The sequence below is a fragment of the Kryptolebias marmoratus genome, linkage group LG19 (genome assembly GCF_001649575.2).
Source record: "Kryptolebias marmoratus isolate JLee-2015 linkage group LG19, ASM164957v2, whole genome shotgun sequence".
In the NCBI taxonomy this organism is placed as follows: domain Eukaryota; kingdom Metazoa; phylum Chordata; class Actinopteri; order Cyprinodontiformes; family Rivulidae; genus Kryptolebias; species Kryptolebias marmoratus.
In genome coordinates this window covers 1962298-1982770 of record NC_051448.1, presented here as the reverse complement: position 1 = coordinate 1982770, position 20473 = coordinate 1962298, and the positions used below count along the sequence as shown (strand labels likewise).

The following is a 20473-nucleotide window of genomic DNA, read 5'->3' as shown; positions in this document are numbered from 1 at the left end:
GCATAGTTGAAATAGCTGAAACTATAGTTGAATTAGTTGAAACTATAGCTGAATTAGTTGAAACTATAGCTGAATTAGCATTAGCATAGTTGAAATAGCTGAAGCTATAGCTGAATTAGCTGAAGCTAAAGCTAAATTAGCTGAAGCTATAGCAATGGTGTGAATGCTATAAAGCATTCACACAATAAAGAGAAACAGGAAAACAATGGTGTGAATGCTATAAAGCATTCACACAATAATAGATAATAGATAATAAAGAGAAACAGGAAAACAATGGTGTGAATGCTATAAAGCATTCACACAATTAACCAAACGAGAACCGGGTTATTTTAATCATTTTTCAGTTTCATATAACAATTATTTCTCACACCATACTGGTATTAAAGAGTGCTACCTCAGTGAAACCTCTACACTTTTGCACAATTATTTAGTTAGTTGCTGTTTTTTGAACTGAACACTGTCTGTGTTTTTACGTGAATATAGCTGTGGAGCATAGGTGGGTGGTGCCGGGGCATTTAGAAACATCTGGTTGCTTAAAATAAATGACAAGAAGACCGTTGGTTTATCTGTTGGCCCACGAAGACGTCTGCATTTTCACGTCCTCTGACTGGATGGTCAGAAGAGTAGTAAGAGATACTAAAAGACTTCAGTTGCAACTTGCACAAGTTAAACTGAATTGTTGTGGAGGAGTTGCAGCTATTTTTCCAACACATAATAGCTGAAGGAGGAGATGAAATTGATTCGTTTGCAGATATAACTTTTTTCAAGACATACTTTTCAAGAAAAGCTGGACATTGAGAGGAAAGGACGACCAACCCTGAAGCTAGCAATCCGGCCCAGGAGAGGATTTATCTGCCACTTTACCCCTGGCTTACACCAGGGGTGTCCAGTCCTGGTCCTCAGGGCCACCATCCTGCAGGTTTTACTTGTTTCTCTGCTCCAACACACCTGATTTGAATCAACAGGTGATTAACAGGCTTCTGCAGAACATGAAGAGGTGATTTAACCTCTGAATCAGGTGTTGGAGCAGAGAAACAAGGAAAACCTGCAGGATGGTGGCCGTGAGGACCAGGGTTGCCCACCCCTGGCTTACACCCTCTGACAAGCTCTGCAGTTTGTATCGCTGGGAATATCTGTTATCTGCAACTGGATAATGACATGTTTGGAGTCCTGCTGGGTTTCCAAACTTGAGTTGTTTACCTAAAGCAGCAGCGAGACACCGAAGCATGGCTGGACTCTCACAAGCAACGTGCTTTTGAAACCTTTCAGGGAAACACAAGTGGATCTACAGATCATTGAACAGGTGACTCCAATCACTGAGTGTTCAGGACCGCAGAGAAGAACTTGTTGGTCCACCCATGCCTTATCAGAGGTGACATCAGTCAAAACAAACATAGTATAGTCTTCCTATAGGCTAGTCTCAGTGATCAGCACCTGTCGTCAGTCCGAACGTTTAGTCAACAATCAGCATCCTCAGCTGTATCTGCAGACACACAATCCATAGTCTGCACATGTACATTCATGTTGTTCGATTCAGAAAACCGCAACAAACTAAACAAACTGTGTCATGAAAAGTGTAGATGTTTAATATTAGCTAATGTAGCACTCGCTCTTTCACACCAGCATCTTGTTTCTGAGAAAGAGTTGTTTTATAAGCCAAAAAAATGATAAAAATGAAGGCACTTGATTGGAGGAAGACTTTTGGACTTTACTCAATCTTCCGTGCTCTATGAGTGATGTCACGGCTGATAGGTAACTAATTGTTGTTAACTTTTAGCTGGAGGACATGTCCTCACTCTGCTGTCCTTACTCTGGTTTCCATGTTTGTATTTGCAGTTATTGCTGTCGTTAACCTGTTTTCTTCTTTAACTGTGCAACTATTCAATAACTTTCTTACATAAAACAATTTTAATTTTAGTAGATCATACTTTGCATGCCTCTCCTTCCTCACTTTGATCTAAGTCAGTTTTCAGTTTGGTCCCAAGTGTCCGATTCCATTATTGGGGAGAGATTTATTAAGAGCACCCACCCCCATGAGGAGGAGGAACTTTCACCACTGTTCCAAGAACACATTCATTAAAATAATACTATACTATATACTATACTATACTATACTATACTATAATACTGGAAGGTATTTATCCATTTTACCTCCAACACTCATGTGTTAATGTAATGGACCGTACCACTGTTGGAATTATGGGGGGGTGGACATCAGTTTTGAAAGGCATGAATGTATCATTTTGCCTAAATAAATGATGGACTTGCTTTCTGTTTGTCTTATTGCTTAAAAGTATAGTTTCCTATCATGATTTATTAGTGAGGACAATCTCTGTTTTTCCAAAACTGTGGGGTCCGGACCCTCCAGAGCTCCCTGGGATTTACACCCATGTTTGGTCCTAAACTTAAAAAGTGTCCAACACTGTTTGTGGCAGCAGTCATCATGGGGGAAGTAGATGTTTTTCTGTGGTCCTTCAGCCCAGTCTCTCTTTTAGTGGCTCCAGTGTTTCTGCTGCTCATCTCTCTTTACTTCTCCTCCTCGTTCAGCTCTCAGAAACCCAGACCAGGACCACCAGGACCCAGACCACTTCCCCTGCTCGGAAACCTGCTGCAGCTGGATTTTAAAAGACCCGACAAAACATTTGTGGAGGTGAGGCAGAGTTTGGAGCTTAAATATTTAGACTTTGTACACTTGTCCATGACTAATCATTAATTTTATTTATAATAATATTTATTATTTTGCTTTTAAAAGATGTAGACAGTAGAACAACAAGTGTCCTCCATGGCTCTGAAAAACTCCAGTTTTTATGCATTTAATTGCTGCTCATAGATCAAATTAGTTCAAACAATTGAATTATTGAAGATTATTATACAGTTAGAGCTGCAGTCCATGCTTATGTAGTTTAATTCCAGATAAAATGTTTTTGGAACAGATTATAAGCGCCTAATAGATATTTATGGTCACATGATGCAAGTTTTTGATACAAAACTGAAAAATTATGGGTAGAAGTGTGAAGCTATGTTTATTATTCCATAATCAATCTTCATTATTTAAAAGCTATGTGAACCTTTGCCTTGTGTTTGACTTTTTTGACGCAGTAACCAGTTCTTTGTAAAAATCAAGCTGGCAAATCAAGTCTTTTAAAATACATAAAGTAATAGTAATGATGAAAAATGAACTTTCTGTCTGTTTCCTGAATTCATGCATCAGTATTAACATTAGGTAATTCAACATTTTGCTTTTTGTCATAAATCTACAACATGCTCCATCTTAGTTATCCAAGAAATATGGATCTGTGTTCACCTTCTACATGGGACTGAAGAAAGCGGTGGTCCTGACAGGATACCAGACCGTGAAAGAGGCTCTCGTTAACTATGCCGACGAGTTCGGAGAAAGGGATGTGCCAGCGGTGGCTAAAGAAGCTAACTTAAATCATGGTAATGAAATGTCTGGAGTCCAACACGTACGGAGCTGTTCCTTGACTGAACACTGATTGAAATGATTTAAACAGGTATTGTGTGGTCAAATGGGGACTCGTGGAAAGAAATGCGGCGCTTCGCTTTGACAAACCTGAAAGACTTTGGGATGGGAAAGAAAGCGTGTGAGGACAAAATCATTGAGGAAAGTCAGAGCTTGGTTCAAGAATTTAAGAAGTTCAAAGGTAACTAAGGTTCAAAGGTTGAGAAGAAAGAAAGTAGGAAGAATGAACGCAAATATATTTCAGACTAAAAATGTTTTTCTGTTTTTTGTTGCAGGTGAAGCATTCAGTACGGACCGAATCATAACCTGTGCTGTCAGTAATATAATCTGCTCCGTGATCTACGGCAGCAGGTTTGAATATGAGGATCCAGCGTTTCAAACAATTACAAATCGAACATCGATAGCTGTCAAGTTCTCTGCCTCCCCCAAAATACAGGTATTGTGTTACTACTTCAAACATAAACACAGCTATAAATTAGTAAACCTAATTCCTATTAGTAACAACATATAACAAATATTGTTTTGTTATTTTGAATAATTGTATGCTCTGTGTTCTTTAACAGTTTTACAACCTGTACCCGGGGATTGGTAAATTATTCATTTCTGCCAGGAAGAAAATGAGTGATATATATGCTGCCAACAAAAAAGATCATTTAAAGCTGCTGAATAATTTGAAAGAGACCCTGAACCCACAGATGTGTAGAGGTGTTGCAGATGTCTTCATGGTCCGTCAGCAACAAGTCCAGGTTAGAAACTGAAAATGCGTTTCAGGTTTTTCTTTGGTAACCTACTTTTTCCAAATAGAAAAATTGCAGCTAGATGTGATGCTGCGAGCCTCGCTGCCCTTCCTCTTGGTCTCCTGCACACACAACACATCCACCTTCCCCCTCTACATCACGCTCTCCCTGCCACAACCTTCCAGTCTGTAATCTCTCTCAGGTTACCTCTTCTACACAGGATGGAGTCTACCTGCGTACTCCTGCCTCCTCTCTTATAGGTCACCCTGTGTTCCTCCCTCTTTTGGAAATAGGTGTTGACTACAGTTATTTCCATCCACCACCATCTGTCCTTCCTGGTTCCTTTCCTTGACACCAAACCTGCCCATCACCTCCTCATCTCCTCTGTTTCCTTCACCAACATGTCCATTCAGATCTGCTCCGGTCACCACTCTCTGCTTCCTGGGAATACTCTCCATCACTTCATCCAGATCCTTCCAGAGTTTCTCTTTCTTTTCTACATCACATCCAATCTGTGGAGCAGAACCACTGACAGCCTTCTACTTCTACCTTCAGACCCATCACCCTATCTGACTCTCTTTTCACCTCGACTACATTCCTTGCTAACTCCTCTTTCAGGACCAGCCCTCCTCCATTTCTCTTCCTGTCCACCCCATGGTAAAACAGCTTAAACCCTGGCCCGATGCTGCGAGCCTTGCTGCCCTTCCACACATCACACATCTACCTTCCTGCTCTGCATCATGTCAGCCAGCTCTCTACCTTTGTCTGTCATTGTCCCCTATGTTTAGAGTTGCTACCCTCAGTCCTACACTCTCGTCTTTCCTCTTGTCCCTCTGTCTTCTGGCACGTTTCCCTCCTCGTGGTCTAACACAGGGGTGTTAAACTCCAGGCCTTGAGGGCTGCTGTCCTGAAGGTTTTAGGTTTTTCTGCTCCAACACACCTGATTCAAATGGTTTAATCATCTCCTCACCAAATCATCAGGTTCTCCAGGAGCATGGCAACAAGTCATCCATTTAAACCAGGTGTTTTAAAGGAAGAACACATCTAAAACTTGCAGGACCCCGAGGAATGGAGTTTGACACCTTTGGACTAACAGCAGCCTGCTGATTGTCAACAGCCCTGGAGGCGGTCGTTGTTAACCTGGGCCTTGACCGATTCAGTGTCGCTTGGATGAATTCACACGTTTGTTTTGGCAAAAGTCTTTTACCCCGGATGCCCTTTCTGAGACAACCCTCACCATTTACCCGGTGCTTGGAACTGGCACAAGAGATTCACTGACTTGTGCCCCCTGGTGGCTGGTTTAATCTCTGCCACCTAAATGCACGATTCAAAATTAGTATTAATGTTGTATGGCAGTGGTGGCTTATCGATGACTAGATTAACAAAGCTCGCCTGGTGAGCTGGTGGAAATAGGACGTGGAGGCAGATGATCCACTGTGGTAAAAGGAAGATTGTAGTCATGATTTAACTTGGTTTAAGTTCTAAAAACTCAACATTACTGCCCTCTTTGACTTTGCTTGGTACTGATACTGACAACAGCTATTGTTTGGTGATGTTAAAACCATGTTATGATGTGATTGGTGTGATGTCAAAGAGCAACTGGTTCTTTGAGCTTTTGGGAAAACACCATTAATACGAAAGTTAATTTTTTCTTTTTCAGTGACCATTTTGATGATAAATGACAAAATAAAACTACACTCAGTAATGTTTGAGCAAGTGTTGTATCTCCATGAATTCATTTGCATAGTGCCAATTTCAAAGTATTGTTTGTGGGAACTTAGGTGTTAAATCTGTCTTGTTCTGATGGTTTCTTCTTACTTTTATCTAACTTTTTCATTTTGTCTGCTGGCTATAGTGTTTTTGAATGCATGCAATGTAATCAAATCCTTGTTCAAGATCGTTTCTTATCACAAATGTTGCATCCAGATTTAACATCATACTTGTGTGAGTGACAGCTGATCTTCACCTGCAGGAATCTGGGATCTCCAACAGTAACTACACCGACGAGAACCTGCTGGCGACGGTCATGAACCTGTTTGCTGCTGGAACTGAAACAACAACAACCACATTAAGATGGAGTCTTCTGTATATGACCAAATATCCAAAAATACAAGGTGAGAATTAAGATTGCATGTACAAAAACAATCTAAGACTATTTATGAATATACGCAGAGTAAAACATTAACAACTTTCACGTTTATATTTCTCTTGATCGTCCAGCCAAGGTTCAGGAGGAGCTGAACACAGTTGTAGGAAGTCGTCAGGTTCAGGTCCAGGACAAACAGAACCTGCCTTTCACAAACGCTGTCATCCATGAGACACAGAGACTGGCCAACATTGTTCCCTTGGCTTTGGCTCACAGAACTTCCCAAGACGTCACTTTCCAGGGTCACTTTATTGAAAAGGTCAGAGTTCATTGAAACTGTACAGGAGACACATTCACGTTTTACAAAATACAGCAATCTGTAATGTAGACAGAATGTACAAAGAGTAAAAAGAAGTCATTTAGACCTTACATGTCTGATACAGTCTGATGTCCAGAATCCTTAATTAAGTCCCGTAAATCAACCTCATCAGAACACATTCCAACTTTCTAATGTCAGCCATGACCAAAACAGCTCAGAGCAGTGAAACTATTTTAGATTTAAAAACAGAACCTTTTGGACAATAACGTGAAGCAGATTGTGGTCTAAGGACTGAACTAAAAGTTAGTGTGGTAGTATCTGAGAAAAAGCAATCATTGGATTTATAAAATACAAATTAAAAGTCAGATTTCCTTGTTGAGATGAAAAAGAGGAAGGACACGATTATCTAACGTCTTTGTTAGATTAAACCATTTCTTTAAGCAGCTGTAATGCAACTTCAATTACTGTGAATGTAGACAGTGTTAAAAGTATTATGAATTTGTGGTTTTAGGGAACCATAGTGTTTCCTGTCCTAACGACTGTCCTGCATGATGAGAGCGAATGGGAGAAGCCATACGACTTTCATCCTGCTCACTTCCTGGACAAAGACGGAAACTTCACGAAGCGTGACGCCTTCTTGCCATTTTCTGCAGGTTTCTGAGATTAATGACTGTTTCGTACAGATTGTAAATTTACAGACATTATCTGAAGAGCTGTTCCTCGCAGGTCGCAGGATGTGTCCTGGAGAAAGTCTGGCCAAGATGGAGCTCTTCATATTCTTCACCACCTTCCTGCAACACTTTCGCTTCACCCCTCCACCTGGAGTCTCAGAGGAGGACCTGGATCTGACGCCGCTACCTGGTGGAACTGGAACTCTCCGCCCTCAGCCTCATAAACTGTGTGCTGTCAGCCTGATGTGAATTAAGTTTTCAGTTGTTTGCCCCAAAGGCTTTGCAGTGGAAAGGCCAAAAACTCCATCTAACCTGTAGGTTTGAAAAGGTAGAACAAAGATGGGATTAAAAAGAGGGACAAAGCAATAAAAACTTTTTCCAAACTTAAGTCTACTTTGATATTAAACACAGGTATAATCATTTAAAATTGCAAAACTCCAAACAAGCTTGACAAGATTCACTTAAGGAACCTGATAATTCAGCCACAACACAGTTAAAGTAGTTTTATTAAACAACAGAGGGAATGTAACCCTGAGCAGCAGCTCTGGGGAGAGAGAGGAGTTTGGTGATCCAAACGCAACACAGGAAGTTTGAACTTGCGATGGTGGCGACACCAACCTGGGTATCTGTGAGTCGGAGGATAAAGAGGGTCAACAGGAGAGTGATGACCGGCTTGGCTTGGCGCTCTCACCAGGTAGGTCATAGGGGGTAAACCGAAGTCAGAGTCGGACAGGCGATGGTCGTTACCTGGAGGACAGAGAGCGAGAGACGCAGGCGAAAGGTCCAGGTCCGAGAAACAGGCAAGGGTCGTGATCCAGTTATCCGTCATCAAGCAACAATCCAACAAGGGCAAAGCAGATGGGGGAATCCAAGGACCGAGAACAAGAATGCTGGAAAACTACTTGCATCACTGCGTTCGATAACCTGGCGCTGGAGGAGAATATGACGGGCGTGGACCAGGTGTGGGAATCAGGGAGGAGTCACAGGTGAGCTGAATGAGACCTGATTAGTGGCAAGGCAGACCATAATGAAACCAAACATGATCATCACACTCCTGTGTTGATTTTGGGGTCCAGAGCTTTGATTCAGAGCTTCCTGTTCGGACCTGGGACTCTGATGTTGATTGTCTTTAAGGCAGAGTGATGTCGTGCACCATACATAAATAAACCTGTTTGAGTGATTTCATCTAACAGTGCCTGAATATAGATTTTTTCCACGACAAAATCCCAAACTTTTCAGCTTCTGACCCACAAATAAGCGCAGCAGAGGCTTGTGACCCCGAATATTCCCACTTTAATCGTACAAATTCTGTCAGTAAAGGACATCGCAACAACCCCACAACCTTAACAACTATGGTTCTAGTTTTATTATTTTATTACTGTTGCATCTAGTCTTTGCAGTAATTATGGTGATTAAATTTATTCAGGGACCCTCACTTCACGCTTCATGACCCACAATGGGGTCCCAACCCCAACTTTGGGAACCACTGTCATAAAGGACATAAAGCTGAGTCGTTGTTGTGGAAATCATCTAAAATCATTAAACAGTTGCTAACATTTTCCCTCATTAGGATGAACTCGATAAATTAATGTTGATTCCAGCTGCTTTTTAAAGTTATGTATAAAATCTGTTTGTGTTCAGAATCGTGTTGTAACGGCCTCGTTTCATGATGTTTAGGTTTGTAAGGAACCCGAAATGTGAAGCACGTGAAAAGCTGTGAGCATATGCACACGTGTGCACGTTGAGTAAATGTTCAGATGAACAAACATGAACAGAAGCAAAGGTCGGACTGGAATGCTTCATCCTAAAGATTAACAGTTTCAGTGGAAACAGATTGAACCTCAGATTGAGACCTCCTGTAATACAAAGACTAACTTTCAATAATTTACTGTTTTTATTTTGTTTTTTTACTGATGGCCCTTCCCACCACTCTTTAAAATTTCAACGGACGTCTTTAACTTTCAGCACTGCTTGAAAATCATGGCAGTTTTTGATATTTTGCTGCAGGCCCTCAATTCTTGTTTTTGTTTGGGGGTCTTGTAGTCTTCCTGCTGATTTACTGGATCTCTTCATTGTTTATGAGTTCCAAAGAGTCCAGGAAGGAGCCACCAGGACCCACACCGCTGCCTTTATTAGGAAACCTGCTGCAACTTGACCTGAAGAAACCCCACGAAACACTAATAGAGGTGAGAAATTTAGTTTTTTACAGCAGATTTGTTTCTTTGGTTCATTTGTACACAAAGTCACAAAAATTATTTTGTTGTTAGTTCTCCAAAAAGTATGGATCAGTCTTCACTGTGCACTTTGGACCCCAAAAAGTTGTGGTCCTGGCAGGATACAGGACAGTGAAGGAGGCACTTGTTAACCACGATGAAGCGTTTGGAGTTAGAGGTCCGTTGCAAATTGTGGATGAACTCAACCAAGGACATGGTGAGGAGAGAACTGGTCTTAATCTTTCTGGCATTTTCAGAAACTCAAATTCATTCAGTTGCATAAATCCTTCATTCTTCATCTAAGGAGTGTTATGGACCAATGGCAACACATGGAGAGAAATGCGTCGCTTTTCACTGACCAACTTAAAAGACTTTGGAATGGGCAGGAAGGCATGTGAGGACAAAATCATCGAGGAATGTCAGCATCTCGTTGAAGTTTTGAAAAACTTCAAAGGTAAAATTAACCATTTCCACTACAGTAGACTGCTAAAGCATTTATTTTAAAACTGAATAGACCTTTTATTTCTGTTTGTTTTCTTTGATTCAGGAGAAGCTTTCGACACAAACCAGTCCTTAAACTACGCAGTCTCTAACATCATCGCCTCCATGATCTATGGAAGCAGATTTGAATATGAAGATCTGGAGTTTACATCTATGGTCGATCGAATAAATAGAAGCGGCACACTTTTAGGCTCCCCCTCAGTGCAGGTATAAATGTCTAACAAAAGAAATACTACATTTATATTACCACGTTAAATTCTTGTGTTCTATGTTTTTTTTCCTCTACCAACATATTGAAAATATACATTTTTTTTACAGGTTTACAATCTATATCCATTTCTTTTTAAGTGGATAGCCAACCGGAAAGAATCACACAACGTGGCTGCTGCTAACAGGAAACAAAACTTTGCCCTCATTAGGCATCTGAAACAGACTCTCAATCCACAAATGTGCAGAGGGTTTGTGGATGCTTTTCTGGTTCACAAGAAAAAACTGGAGGTTTGTATTTTTTACTAAAATTATGGGTTTAGTTCATGAACTTTAAACATTTTATCCAACTTGGGCTTAAAAAGAAGAAAAAAAAACACGGCTGAATTAATAACCCGCAGCAAACGACACCCAGCTGACACTCAACTGCAGTTAAACAGTTCCAGCTTCAAACGGAGGTTTTGGAAACATTTAATAGGAAGATAAATTAACTTTTTTTCTCCTGCAGTGTCTTCAAATGTTTAACCAAACTATCGTCCTCAAATATAATAACAAATTTGGTCCTTGGGGTCAATCTGACCCCAGGGATATTTATCTTGTGAAAATAATTTACAGAATGTTGTTGACCACGTTTTTGTGACAGGCACTTTTTGAAAATCAGTGAGTTGACCTGTACTCTAGCGCCACCATCAGACCAAACCTTTAATTAGAATTAATTTAGCTTGAATTTTTCATACAAATCGTCTCAAATTTACTTCTCACGAAGAGCTCGAATGATGACTTGATGTCATCAGCATGGCTGACTGCATATCTGGTGGGTCCTGGAACCATTTTGATTATATTACTCGCGCTACGTCTACCCTGCTGTTTCCGTGGAGACAGGGACCATGTTATCTTTCCATTTTTGAAAGAGATCATGTCTGCAGGTGGTTGAGAGACAACAGGAGGGTCAACACTCTCATTCTCATCAGATGAGAATTCCTCAATATCAGGGTCCTCCTGAACACAGTCCTCTGTCTCAGAGACAATCTCCTCTAAGTCCAAGAGCTGTTCCAAAACATCTTGGACAGTAAACTTTTCCCAGAAGACATTTTCAAAGAGAGAGCATGCAGATTGCAGTATACTCAGAGCACAATGAGGAATGATTTGGATAGAGGACTGAGATACAAGCTTTTATATTTGTTCCTCCCTGATTTTGCATGAGGGTGGCACAGTGGAGTAGTGGTTAGAGCTGTTGCCTCCACGCAAGAAGGTTGTAGGATCGCTTCTTGGCGTGGGGTCTTTCTGGGTGGAGTTTGCATGTTCTGTGCAAAGAAAATGGATGGATGGGTGATTTTGCATGAACTACCAATGTCCTTGCGGTAATACCACACACACACATTCATGACCATGGTGCAGGAAGTATCAAAATAAATAAAACTCAACTCAAACAACTCAAATGTATCAGCTGCACCTGCAGATGTGGTCATGTTAAGTCACACACACTGACAGACAAGTTTTACCAGCTAAAACAGCTTGGGGTCAAATTGACCCCTGAGGACAACCAATGCGTGCAATATGTATTCAGCACATTGAAAAAATATCATCATGAAAATTTTGTTTTATCAGTTGTCCCCATCAAATTATGAAAAGTCATGAAATATGAAGCAAAAGAAAAAGAGTCAACTACTATTTTTTGAATGATAAACATTGAATGGGGTCAAATTGACCCCAAGGACGATAGGAGGGTTGACCAAACTATTTCAGTCTTCAAATGTAAGGCGAAACACTCAAACTAAAACAGGATGATGGCCGTTACTCTTGCATGGTTTTGAATGGAGGATTTATCCTCAGATCATGCTGGTGTAGACTCTCAGTCCAAAAAATAAAAACAAACAAATCAACTGGACTTTTATCCTGCAGTTGAAGACGTTTTGCTTCCCGTATGGGAAACCTTCTCAATTAAAAAAAAACTGGAGTGTGTGGAGTTCCAAGCTTTCAAACTGTGTGAAGAGATCTGTTATGCAAACCAGATCTACATGCAGATTAAACTCACTCCCCTCACAATGAAGAGTCCAGTTTTGTGTTATCTGTCCTTTTAGCTGTCTTCCATTAAGTCCATTTTGACTCAAACAGGCTAGGAGTTCACCTCTGATCTCTTTGAAAGTTGTTCTGGGCTCTTTGGTTATTATTTGCATTCTTTGTCTGCTTAAATTGTCATCAGTTGTCCTCTTGTGGACACATCCAGGGAGGTTGTCTCCCGTCCTGTGGACCTGAACCTTCTGTGGTCTCAGGGACATCCAGCTGCTTCAACCTGCTGCTCAGTCATTGTCTTTCAGGTGGAGGCGTGTCTTTCTGTCCTCCATGTTCAGTGTGGTACACACCACGATACCAAACAGCCCTGTGACTACCTGTCCCCCTTTAAACAGGCAGACCGACTGATTACAGGACTGAAGACACCTGTGATGCTGATGACCGGACACACATTAGTTTTCTAAAATAATTCTGTTGAACCACAATTCAAAAGCAATGTCCAGTTTTCACTGACTGATTTTCAGTAATTTTTTATTACTTTTGTAAGTTTCAAGTTATTTCAGTTACTTCTGTTTTTAACAAGAGGGTGTAAAACAAATTTATTTGCATTTTTTTGTCTGAATAACACTTCTGTACACATTTCTGTGCAGGAATCAGGGATTAGCGATAATGAGTTCAGTGATGATAACCTTGTTATGACCGTTGCGAATCTGTTTGCTGCTGGTTCTGAGACAACATCATCCACGCTGAGATGGGGACTCCTGTTTATGGCCAAGTTTCCAGACATACAGGGTAAACATCCTGACTCGTTTACATACTGAAGACGCCAACCGGTTGCTTTCTTGGAGTGTTATCTCTCCTGCTTAATTTCAAAGGCAAGGTTCGAGAGGAGCTGAAAAGAGCTGTGGGAGATCGTCAGGTGCAAGCTGCAGACAGGATGAACTTGCCCTACACGAATGCTGTGATCCACGAGACGCAAAGAATGGCCAACATCCTTCCCGAGTCACTTCCTCACAAAACTAGCCGAGACATCACATTCCATGGTCATCTCATTAGGAAGGTTAGACCAAAGCAAACACTCAAAAATCTCCATAGTGGTGATGCAAGGAAAGTCAAAGTAAAATCAGATAAAGAATATCTTATATTCATACAACCTTTCCTGAACAACAGATGGCATGTTTTTATTTGAACAAAAACTGATTAAACTACAGAAGCTTCCAGAGAACGTTTAATCAACCACGCATGATTAATTGATCACTTTCAAGTGAGAACTACCTCTGCAAAAGCAAAAATTTGAGCAGTTTCCTGGTGTGGAGGATTCAGGTTGTAGGTTAACAAAATACCAAAGAAGAAAAACATCTGGTGTTGTATTAAAGAAAGCAAGGTTCCCACCAGTAGTTTTAGAAAATGGCACAAGGTAATGTTCAAATGGTTTCAAGTCAATAATCACACATAAAGAACAATTATTCACAAAAGTGAAGGCAGCTGGCTTTCTTCCAAGCAGTGGATTTCTGGTTAGGTTCACTCAAAGGTCAGACCAGGCGAACAACAGACTGGTTGAGAAACAGAAGAATCAGGACCTGAAGTCGACCTGAAGCCAAAAACTCCCAGGGAACATCACGGTGCGTCATTAAAAGCGCATCAGATAAACCCACTAAAACATCAGAAACACCACGGACCAGCTTCATAATATCAGCCTAAACAAATGACATCTTTCTTTGTTGTTGTTGTTTTTATAATGACAAGATTTGGAATCATATATTTCTGAAAACTTCCAACCACAAACATTTATTTTTCCCCCATCAGTTTTTAAACGTTTGATATTAATGGTTCTAACTAAACAGGAGAAAAAGAGCTGTCAATAAAGCACAGAGAGAGAGCTCCTATGGGAACCCAAGTGTCCAATCAGGGATAAAGTACAACAAGATGCATTTTTTCAGGAGTGGTGAAGCTTCAAAATAGAGTTATTTTGAGAGTCATAACTGAAAATAAAGTGTAATTTTTGACGTGTTCAAAAACGTCTGGCTTCCACCTTTCCTAAAGCGCAGCGTTGTGCTGTAAATTCTACAGGGAACCACAGTTTATCCTCTTCTGATGTCCGTCCTTCGTGATGCAAATGAGTGGGAGAAACCTGATACCTTTTACCCTCCTCACTTCCTGGACAAAGATGGAAAGTTCGCCAAGCGAGATGCCTTCATGCCATTTTCTGCAGGTGTGTGAGCTGAGCCATGAAGCCTGACGCTACAGATAACACGATGTACAGTTTCTTCTTTCTGTCCTGCAGGTCACAGGATGTGTCTTGGAGAGAGTCTGGCCAGGATGGAGCTCTTTATCTTCTTCACCACCCTCCTGCAGCACTTCAGATTCACTCCTGCACCTGGAGTTTTGGAGGAGGACCTGGATCTGACTCCACGGACGGGCCTCTCTCTCACCCCTGTGCCTCATAAGCTTTGTGCTGTTTCCTGTATGTGAAAAAGAGAGATTTGTCAGGATCTGTGGTTTAGTAGTGAGCATCTTGTGTTTATGTTCAGGTCCACACCCTTCCTCACCTGTTCCTTGTTTTCTATCAGTCCAGCTGTTTCTCATTTCCCTCGTTAGTCCCGTTTGTCTCGTTGCCCTGTTTAGGTTCCTCTGTGTTCTGTAGGCTTTTGCTGCCATGTCAGCATTTTTCTTTTTGTCTTTAATAAATCTTTTTGTTTTTGTCGAGTTCCCATTCGTCCACCTGTATTTTGGGTCTCAACATTCCACAACCAGAACAAGATTCAGTCGTCAGTGAAAGCAGACGTGCAGAAAGTCTGTGTTGTGATGGGCGGTCTGACTTTTTAAACCATAATATTTATTGCAACTACAGCACAAATAGGCTCAACTCATCAAAATGTTAAACTCAGAGTATAAAGACTTTTTGGGATGAGCAATAAACTGGTGAAATGAGCAATTCTGGTTTATTTATTTGAATTAAAATGTTAACTTTTCTTTGTTTTTCTTTGTTTATGTTTAAACAAGAAACCACAAAATTTATGAGTTCCAAATTTATGATGGAGAATATCTCAGATCTCAGATCTGTTTTGCATAAGTTTATGTTTTTACTTTTTTGAACAACAATAAGAAATAAACAAATTTGCATTTATGAATCCTGCAGCTGATTGACTTACCTGGAGAAGCTGAACCTGAGTTGTTAAAGCTAAAAGGAGCAAAACAGTAGCTCATAATTACTACTTTTGTCTAATTAAACTTAAAGAATTTTTCCCATAACAGGAACACTTTATATTCCACCAAACCTATAAAAAAAGAGTTCCAACTTTTCAGTTGAAAGATTGATTTTATTTTTACGGGACAGTGCATATTAATGAACGTACAATGATGTCGAACGGATTTAGCAAAAGGCTGATTTCCATCCATAGTCCAATTAAACAAATAACACAAAATACATACATTCGTAAAATTTCACATATTAATATAATACATTAAAAACTACATATATAATCAGAGAAACCTAATTTTAACGGACGGACAGGTGGCGCTCTCGCTCCTGTTGACAGGTGATGTGTTCCAGCTCCTCCATCTTTGAATTCACAGAACATTCTGTGAAAACGAAGACTTTCTGAACTGAACCTCACAGATCCCCCCGGACGTCGACCCAGTGCTGTGTAAACTTTTTTATTTTTAATAAGATCCTCTACGGGGGTGGAGCCTTACCCATTAAAGACTTATAACTAAGACAAATACACAGAAACAGTCACATTAGTTTATTTTAAATATACACAAATTATTGAAAAAGTAGCAATATAAATACCAGTATGTAGGCCTTCCTGGTACCTTCAGCTTTTATGCATCAAATATCTGAAACAAACTTTAAAACGAGGCAGAAGATCATCCTGTTGGCTGCTTTGATTAAATAAAACAAGTATTTTATATTCCTTTATCTTTTATTTCAGTTTCTAATCAAAGCTTGCTGCAACTTTAAATTTTGATCTTTCTAAATGCTTTTATTGTTCTTTAGCATTTTGTCGCAGTGTTTTTAAGTGTTTATGTAAAGCACTTTGAGTTTCCCTGATGTTAAAACATTTCCCATAAGCTGCCTTAACGATTCTTTTCTGACTAAACGGCTGATCACAACAGTCTATAACCTATGTTAAAAATTAATATTAATAATAACTGACATATTTTTCACATTTTGTATATTTTATATACAGTAGAAAACATTGAAAGGCAACTTTTGAACAACCTTTTTCCCGTTTTACACACACCTCAAAACTGTAAACCTAAAGGTTTGCACATCAACAAACTGTGTGAAAAGTTTTGTACACCAGGTGGCACCAGATAAACACACGAAATTAAAGCCTCGAAAGTCTTAAAGTATTTACTATTGGATATTTTGCTAACAGGCTGTCTGTTAGCAAAATATCTCATGAACCACTAGATGGATTTCAATGTAACTTTTAAAAAGTATTTATTGGCCGTACATTTACAACTCATTAACTTTTCAGTCAAGTCAAGATAGCCACGGTAATCAACATCAGCCTACACAAAATATTTAGACCTCGGTGAATTTTACAGATAATTAGCTAAGATTTGGTGGTAGTAGCTGACAGTCACAACACAAGTTCCAAGTGCTGACAGATTACACAAGATGAGATTAAGTCTGAGCAAAACTCTGTCATTTCTCAACATAAGATCCTGTTAGTCTAAAAAACGCTGGGATGAGAGACGGCGGGCGACATACATTCCTCTGAGGAATGATGGGTCTTTATTTTGAAAGCACTTTAAACAGCCACACAGAACCAAAATGCTGTACAGAAGAATAATTAAAACATCATTAAAAAGGACAAAACAACGATCACACTGCATGAAAAGCTCAACATTTTACAAAGTGTTAAACGTAAAGGAGCATTGATGGATTTAAGAAGAAAATGTAAACACAGACAGATGAAACCTGTCTGACTTCCCAGTTGTCTCATTCCTTGTTTACCACTGTGACCTCTGACCTGTCCAGGGTGTCCCCCGCCTCTCGCCCAATGACTGCTGGAGATAAGACACCACGATGGATCGATGCTCACTGGATGTTATCCAGTTTCCAAATTTAAATCTGCTATTTGGTTTTTTTGTCCTCTTATCTGAGCTCAAACTTGTTTTTAATTTAATTTATGGATTATGTTGACACAAATGTACAGATGAAACATGTTGTGCTGTTTTAAAATCATCTTACGTTTACAAAATAGGCACAGGAGGACATGTTTTGGGTTCTCGTTTTGTGTAGCAACATTATAATGACTGTATTTGACCGGATGCATGCTCAAGAATCCAGGTAAATAAATCTGACAAGGTTGAGTCAAGTCCTCTGGACGGGTTCAGGACAAGGCTATTGACTGTTTTCTGTACCTAGTCTGTAAGGTTTACCCAAAATTCACAAACAAGATGTACTGTTAAGACTAACTGTTAGCATGATTCATTAACTAACAATGTTTCCAAATGTCTGGCGTCTTTTAGTCAGCAGCTCAGAATATCACATCCAGAGCACCATGAACTTTGTGGATAAGATGAGGGATGTCATCGTGGAGACAGACGAAACAATGGTCACTTTTGACGTCACATTAATCTTTACCTGCGTTCCTGTTGATGAAGCAGTGGAGGTGGACTGTTAAAGGTTAAAATCAGACACCACTCTTAGCAGCAAGACCCCACTTTCCACAAAGCAAACTGTGCCTGCAGTCAACCTACTTCACATATGAACTGTAAAACAGCTGAAACACTGGGTGCCTTTAAATCTCAACTTAAAACCCACCTGTTTAGAGTTGCTTATGGCTAAATTAGGGTTAGAGTGCGGGGTTTTGATGTTTGTCTCTTTCTTACTGTTTATTCATTGTCACATGCTGTTTTTATTTTGTTTTTTAATTATGTAAAGCACCTTGAAATGCCTTGCTGCTGAAATGTGCTATACAAATAAAATTTGATTGATTGAAATTTGATGAAGGGGAATATTATAGGCAGAAACATGGGTGTGCCATGTGGACCCCATTATCTCCAATTATTGCAAACCTGTACATGGAGGAGGTAGAAAAGAGAGCCGTGATGTCCTTCTCAGGGACACCACCAAGCCATGGTGGATGACCCAGCATATTAGAGCAACATCATCAGGTCAGTACTCTGCAGTTTGCTCTCATCTGCAGGCCAGCGGTTAATCTTTCAGGGAGAAAATGTGCAATGTTGGTTCGTGAGAGGAGTAAAGGAAGCCGTCTTTGTGAAGAGAACTCGTTTGTTGTAAAACAGGGACGGTGGTCTCCGTGTCCAACTGTCATCCTCTTACAATGCTGTGAAGGCCTTTGCATACTCCATGAGAAACCACAAAGCTGACTCTAAGTCACGTGGTTGTGTGACAAAAATCACATCATTTTTGTGTGCGTTGCAGTTTCGTCTGCCACTTCGCGAAACAAGGCTCTGGCCGAACTTTTTCTCACAGGGGTTTGTACCAAGTATTGTGTGATTTGTCAGAAGCTGTTGTGGGCGTGTTCATGCAGAAAAGCCGGCAAACTTTAATGGAGTCATTTTGGTTCTACTTCTCTGCTGAGAAGCAGCTGGAGGCTGTTAGAAAATACAGCCGTCTTTACAACTGTTCCAGCAAAACTTCTGGACCTAAAAAGACTGCAGTGACTCAGGGGACTCTTCATGGCTGTCTCAGCTGGTTCAATAAACACGTCTGGTCGGGGTAAGGGAAGCAAAATTTTGCACCAGGACAGGAGAGTTGAGAAGCAGGCGGGAAGAACCCCGTTTAAATCTGTAGATGGAGAGAGGAGCTTCCTGGGAGTTCTGAGCCAAGTGTCTCGTGGACTATAAAGAACTGCAAAAACAAACGTCTCGCAACCATGTGACTGCAAACTGACTTCTTGACTTCTTATGGAATATGCTGGAGCCTTTATTGCTACCACTCAGCCCTCTGTGAATAGCAAGCAGCCACCAAGGCCCTAACAATCGGTCGTTAGGCTGATGGTCCTCCTTTTGGGTGCTTATAAGACTCAAACTGAACAAGTCTTTTGGATAAATGACAAAACATTTTCAACAAAGAAGAATCCGTCCAGAGGACTTTACTTAATCTTGTTAGAATGACTGTATTATTAACAAAAGCGGCAAAAATGAAATGGGCACAATCTGTCAAATGCTGTGTTTTATCTGTGCCAGATACACGTTGGACAGTACATGTGGATAATTTGCATGTGCTGTGCAAATGAATGCATTACATTCACAGCTCACTGCTTGTTTTGACATTTAAAGGAGCACGGACACTGTGCCTGTTTTTCCTGTCCTTTCCTCTGGTGGGTGTAGATTGTGCTTCTAGCTGTTGTCAATGTTTCATCTCAGATTGGAATATATTCCCTCTTCTTCATCATCACTAGATTATTTTACATAATTTGTCTCTTGGTCTGTAAAACTGTGCAATATTTGCACAATATTGTTTCCCCAGGATGACCTAGGAACCTAATTAACCCAGTCAAGGAAGGCAACAAGTTTGAGCCAATCAGAGGCAGGGTGGAGCCGGTCAAACTCATCATTTACTAAACAGAGACACACAAACAGCAGTAATCTTAAATAAGCCAGTATGCTTTCTAAACAAACTCAAAAGAACACAACCTTCAGCTATCAGAATTTTCAAGTACATTTACAGGAAAAACAAGCTCAAAGTCGCTTATGATAAGCAGATTTGGTAACTGTGGAAAAGCCTAAAAAAACTTTTATATAGGCCTGCAAGAGCTGTAAGAAAAGTTCTAGATTGAAACATTGTTGTGAATGTTTATGAGAACATCAACAGTCAATGGCTGTGGTTCCAATGGAGTTTACAGAACCAAAACATGGGGGAGATATGTGTGTGTCTGTACAGGAGAGCGAGTTTGCATGTGTGTATCTGTTCAATCATAAACTTTATACTTGATCGGATGGGGAAATAAATAATGTGAACTTCGAAAACTCAAACAAACCCTGTTCCAAGATAAGGTGTTCTCGAACAGCAAACGAACAGGACAGATGTGCTGGAAGTCAAACCAAGCAAGCCTTTCTGCTGAGAACAGACAGTCCTCAAAGAATCAATATACTTAAATAAAACATTACAAGTAAAGTAGGAGATAAAACCTTTAACTTGGTGTCTTCTTTAAACTGTTTAAACTGAATTATTATTCACCTTGTTCAGAATGGGAAAGATATAAACATCTTTGCAATCAAAAGTACCTGCTGACACAATGATGTACTTTTACTACTT

At 40.2% G+C, this 20473-nt stretch overlaps 1 protein-coding gene, 1 long non-coding RNA gene and 1 pseudogene across 3 annotated transcripts; 2 read left to right on the top strand and 1 right to left on the bottom strand.

Annotated features, from left to right (window-relative positions):
• Nucleotides 1-2424: 2424 nt before the first annotated feature.
• On the top strand, nucleotides 2425-7567 carry LOC108242561 (cytochrome P450 2K1). Its single transcript, XM_017427458.3, has 9 exons — nucleotides 2425-2650; nucleotides 3276-3438; nucleotides 3513-3662; nucleotides 3757-3917; nucleotides 4045-4227; nucleotides 6191-6332; nucleotides 6439-6623; nucleotides 7135-7276; nucleotides 7350-7567. Exons 1-9 carry the CDS (start codon nucleotides 2444-2446, stop codon nucleotides 7541-7543), a joined length of 1527 nt encoding a protein of 508 aa, XP_017282947.1. The 5' UTR covers nucleotides 2425-2443; the 3' UTR covers nucleotides 7544-7567.
• On the bottom strand, nucleotides 7346-8554 carry LOC119617998. The gene is made up of 2 exons (XR_005234524.1): nucleotides 7913-8554; nucleotides 7346-7606 (listed from the first exon to the last, which is right to left on the bottom strand). It is a non-coding gene; the product is annotated as an uncharacterized LOC119617998 (long non-coding RNA).
• Nucleotides 8555-8995: 441 nt separating this feature from the next.
• Nucleotides 8996-14937, top strand: LOC108242562 (annotated as a pseudogene). Its single transcript, XR_003039622.2, has 9 exons — nucleotides 8996-9480; nucleotides 9562-9724; nucleotides 9812-9961; nucleotides 10055-10215; nucleotides 10327-10506; nucleotides 12879-13020; nucleotides 13104-13288; nucleotides 14299-14440; nucleotides 14513-14937. The product of XR_003039622.2 is annotated as a cytochrome P450 2K4-like (transcript).
• The last annotated feature ends 5536 nt before the right edge of the window (nucleotides 14938-20473 follow it).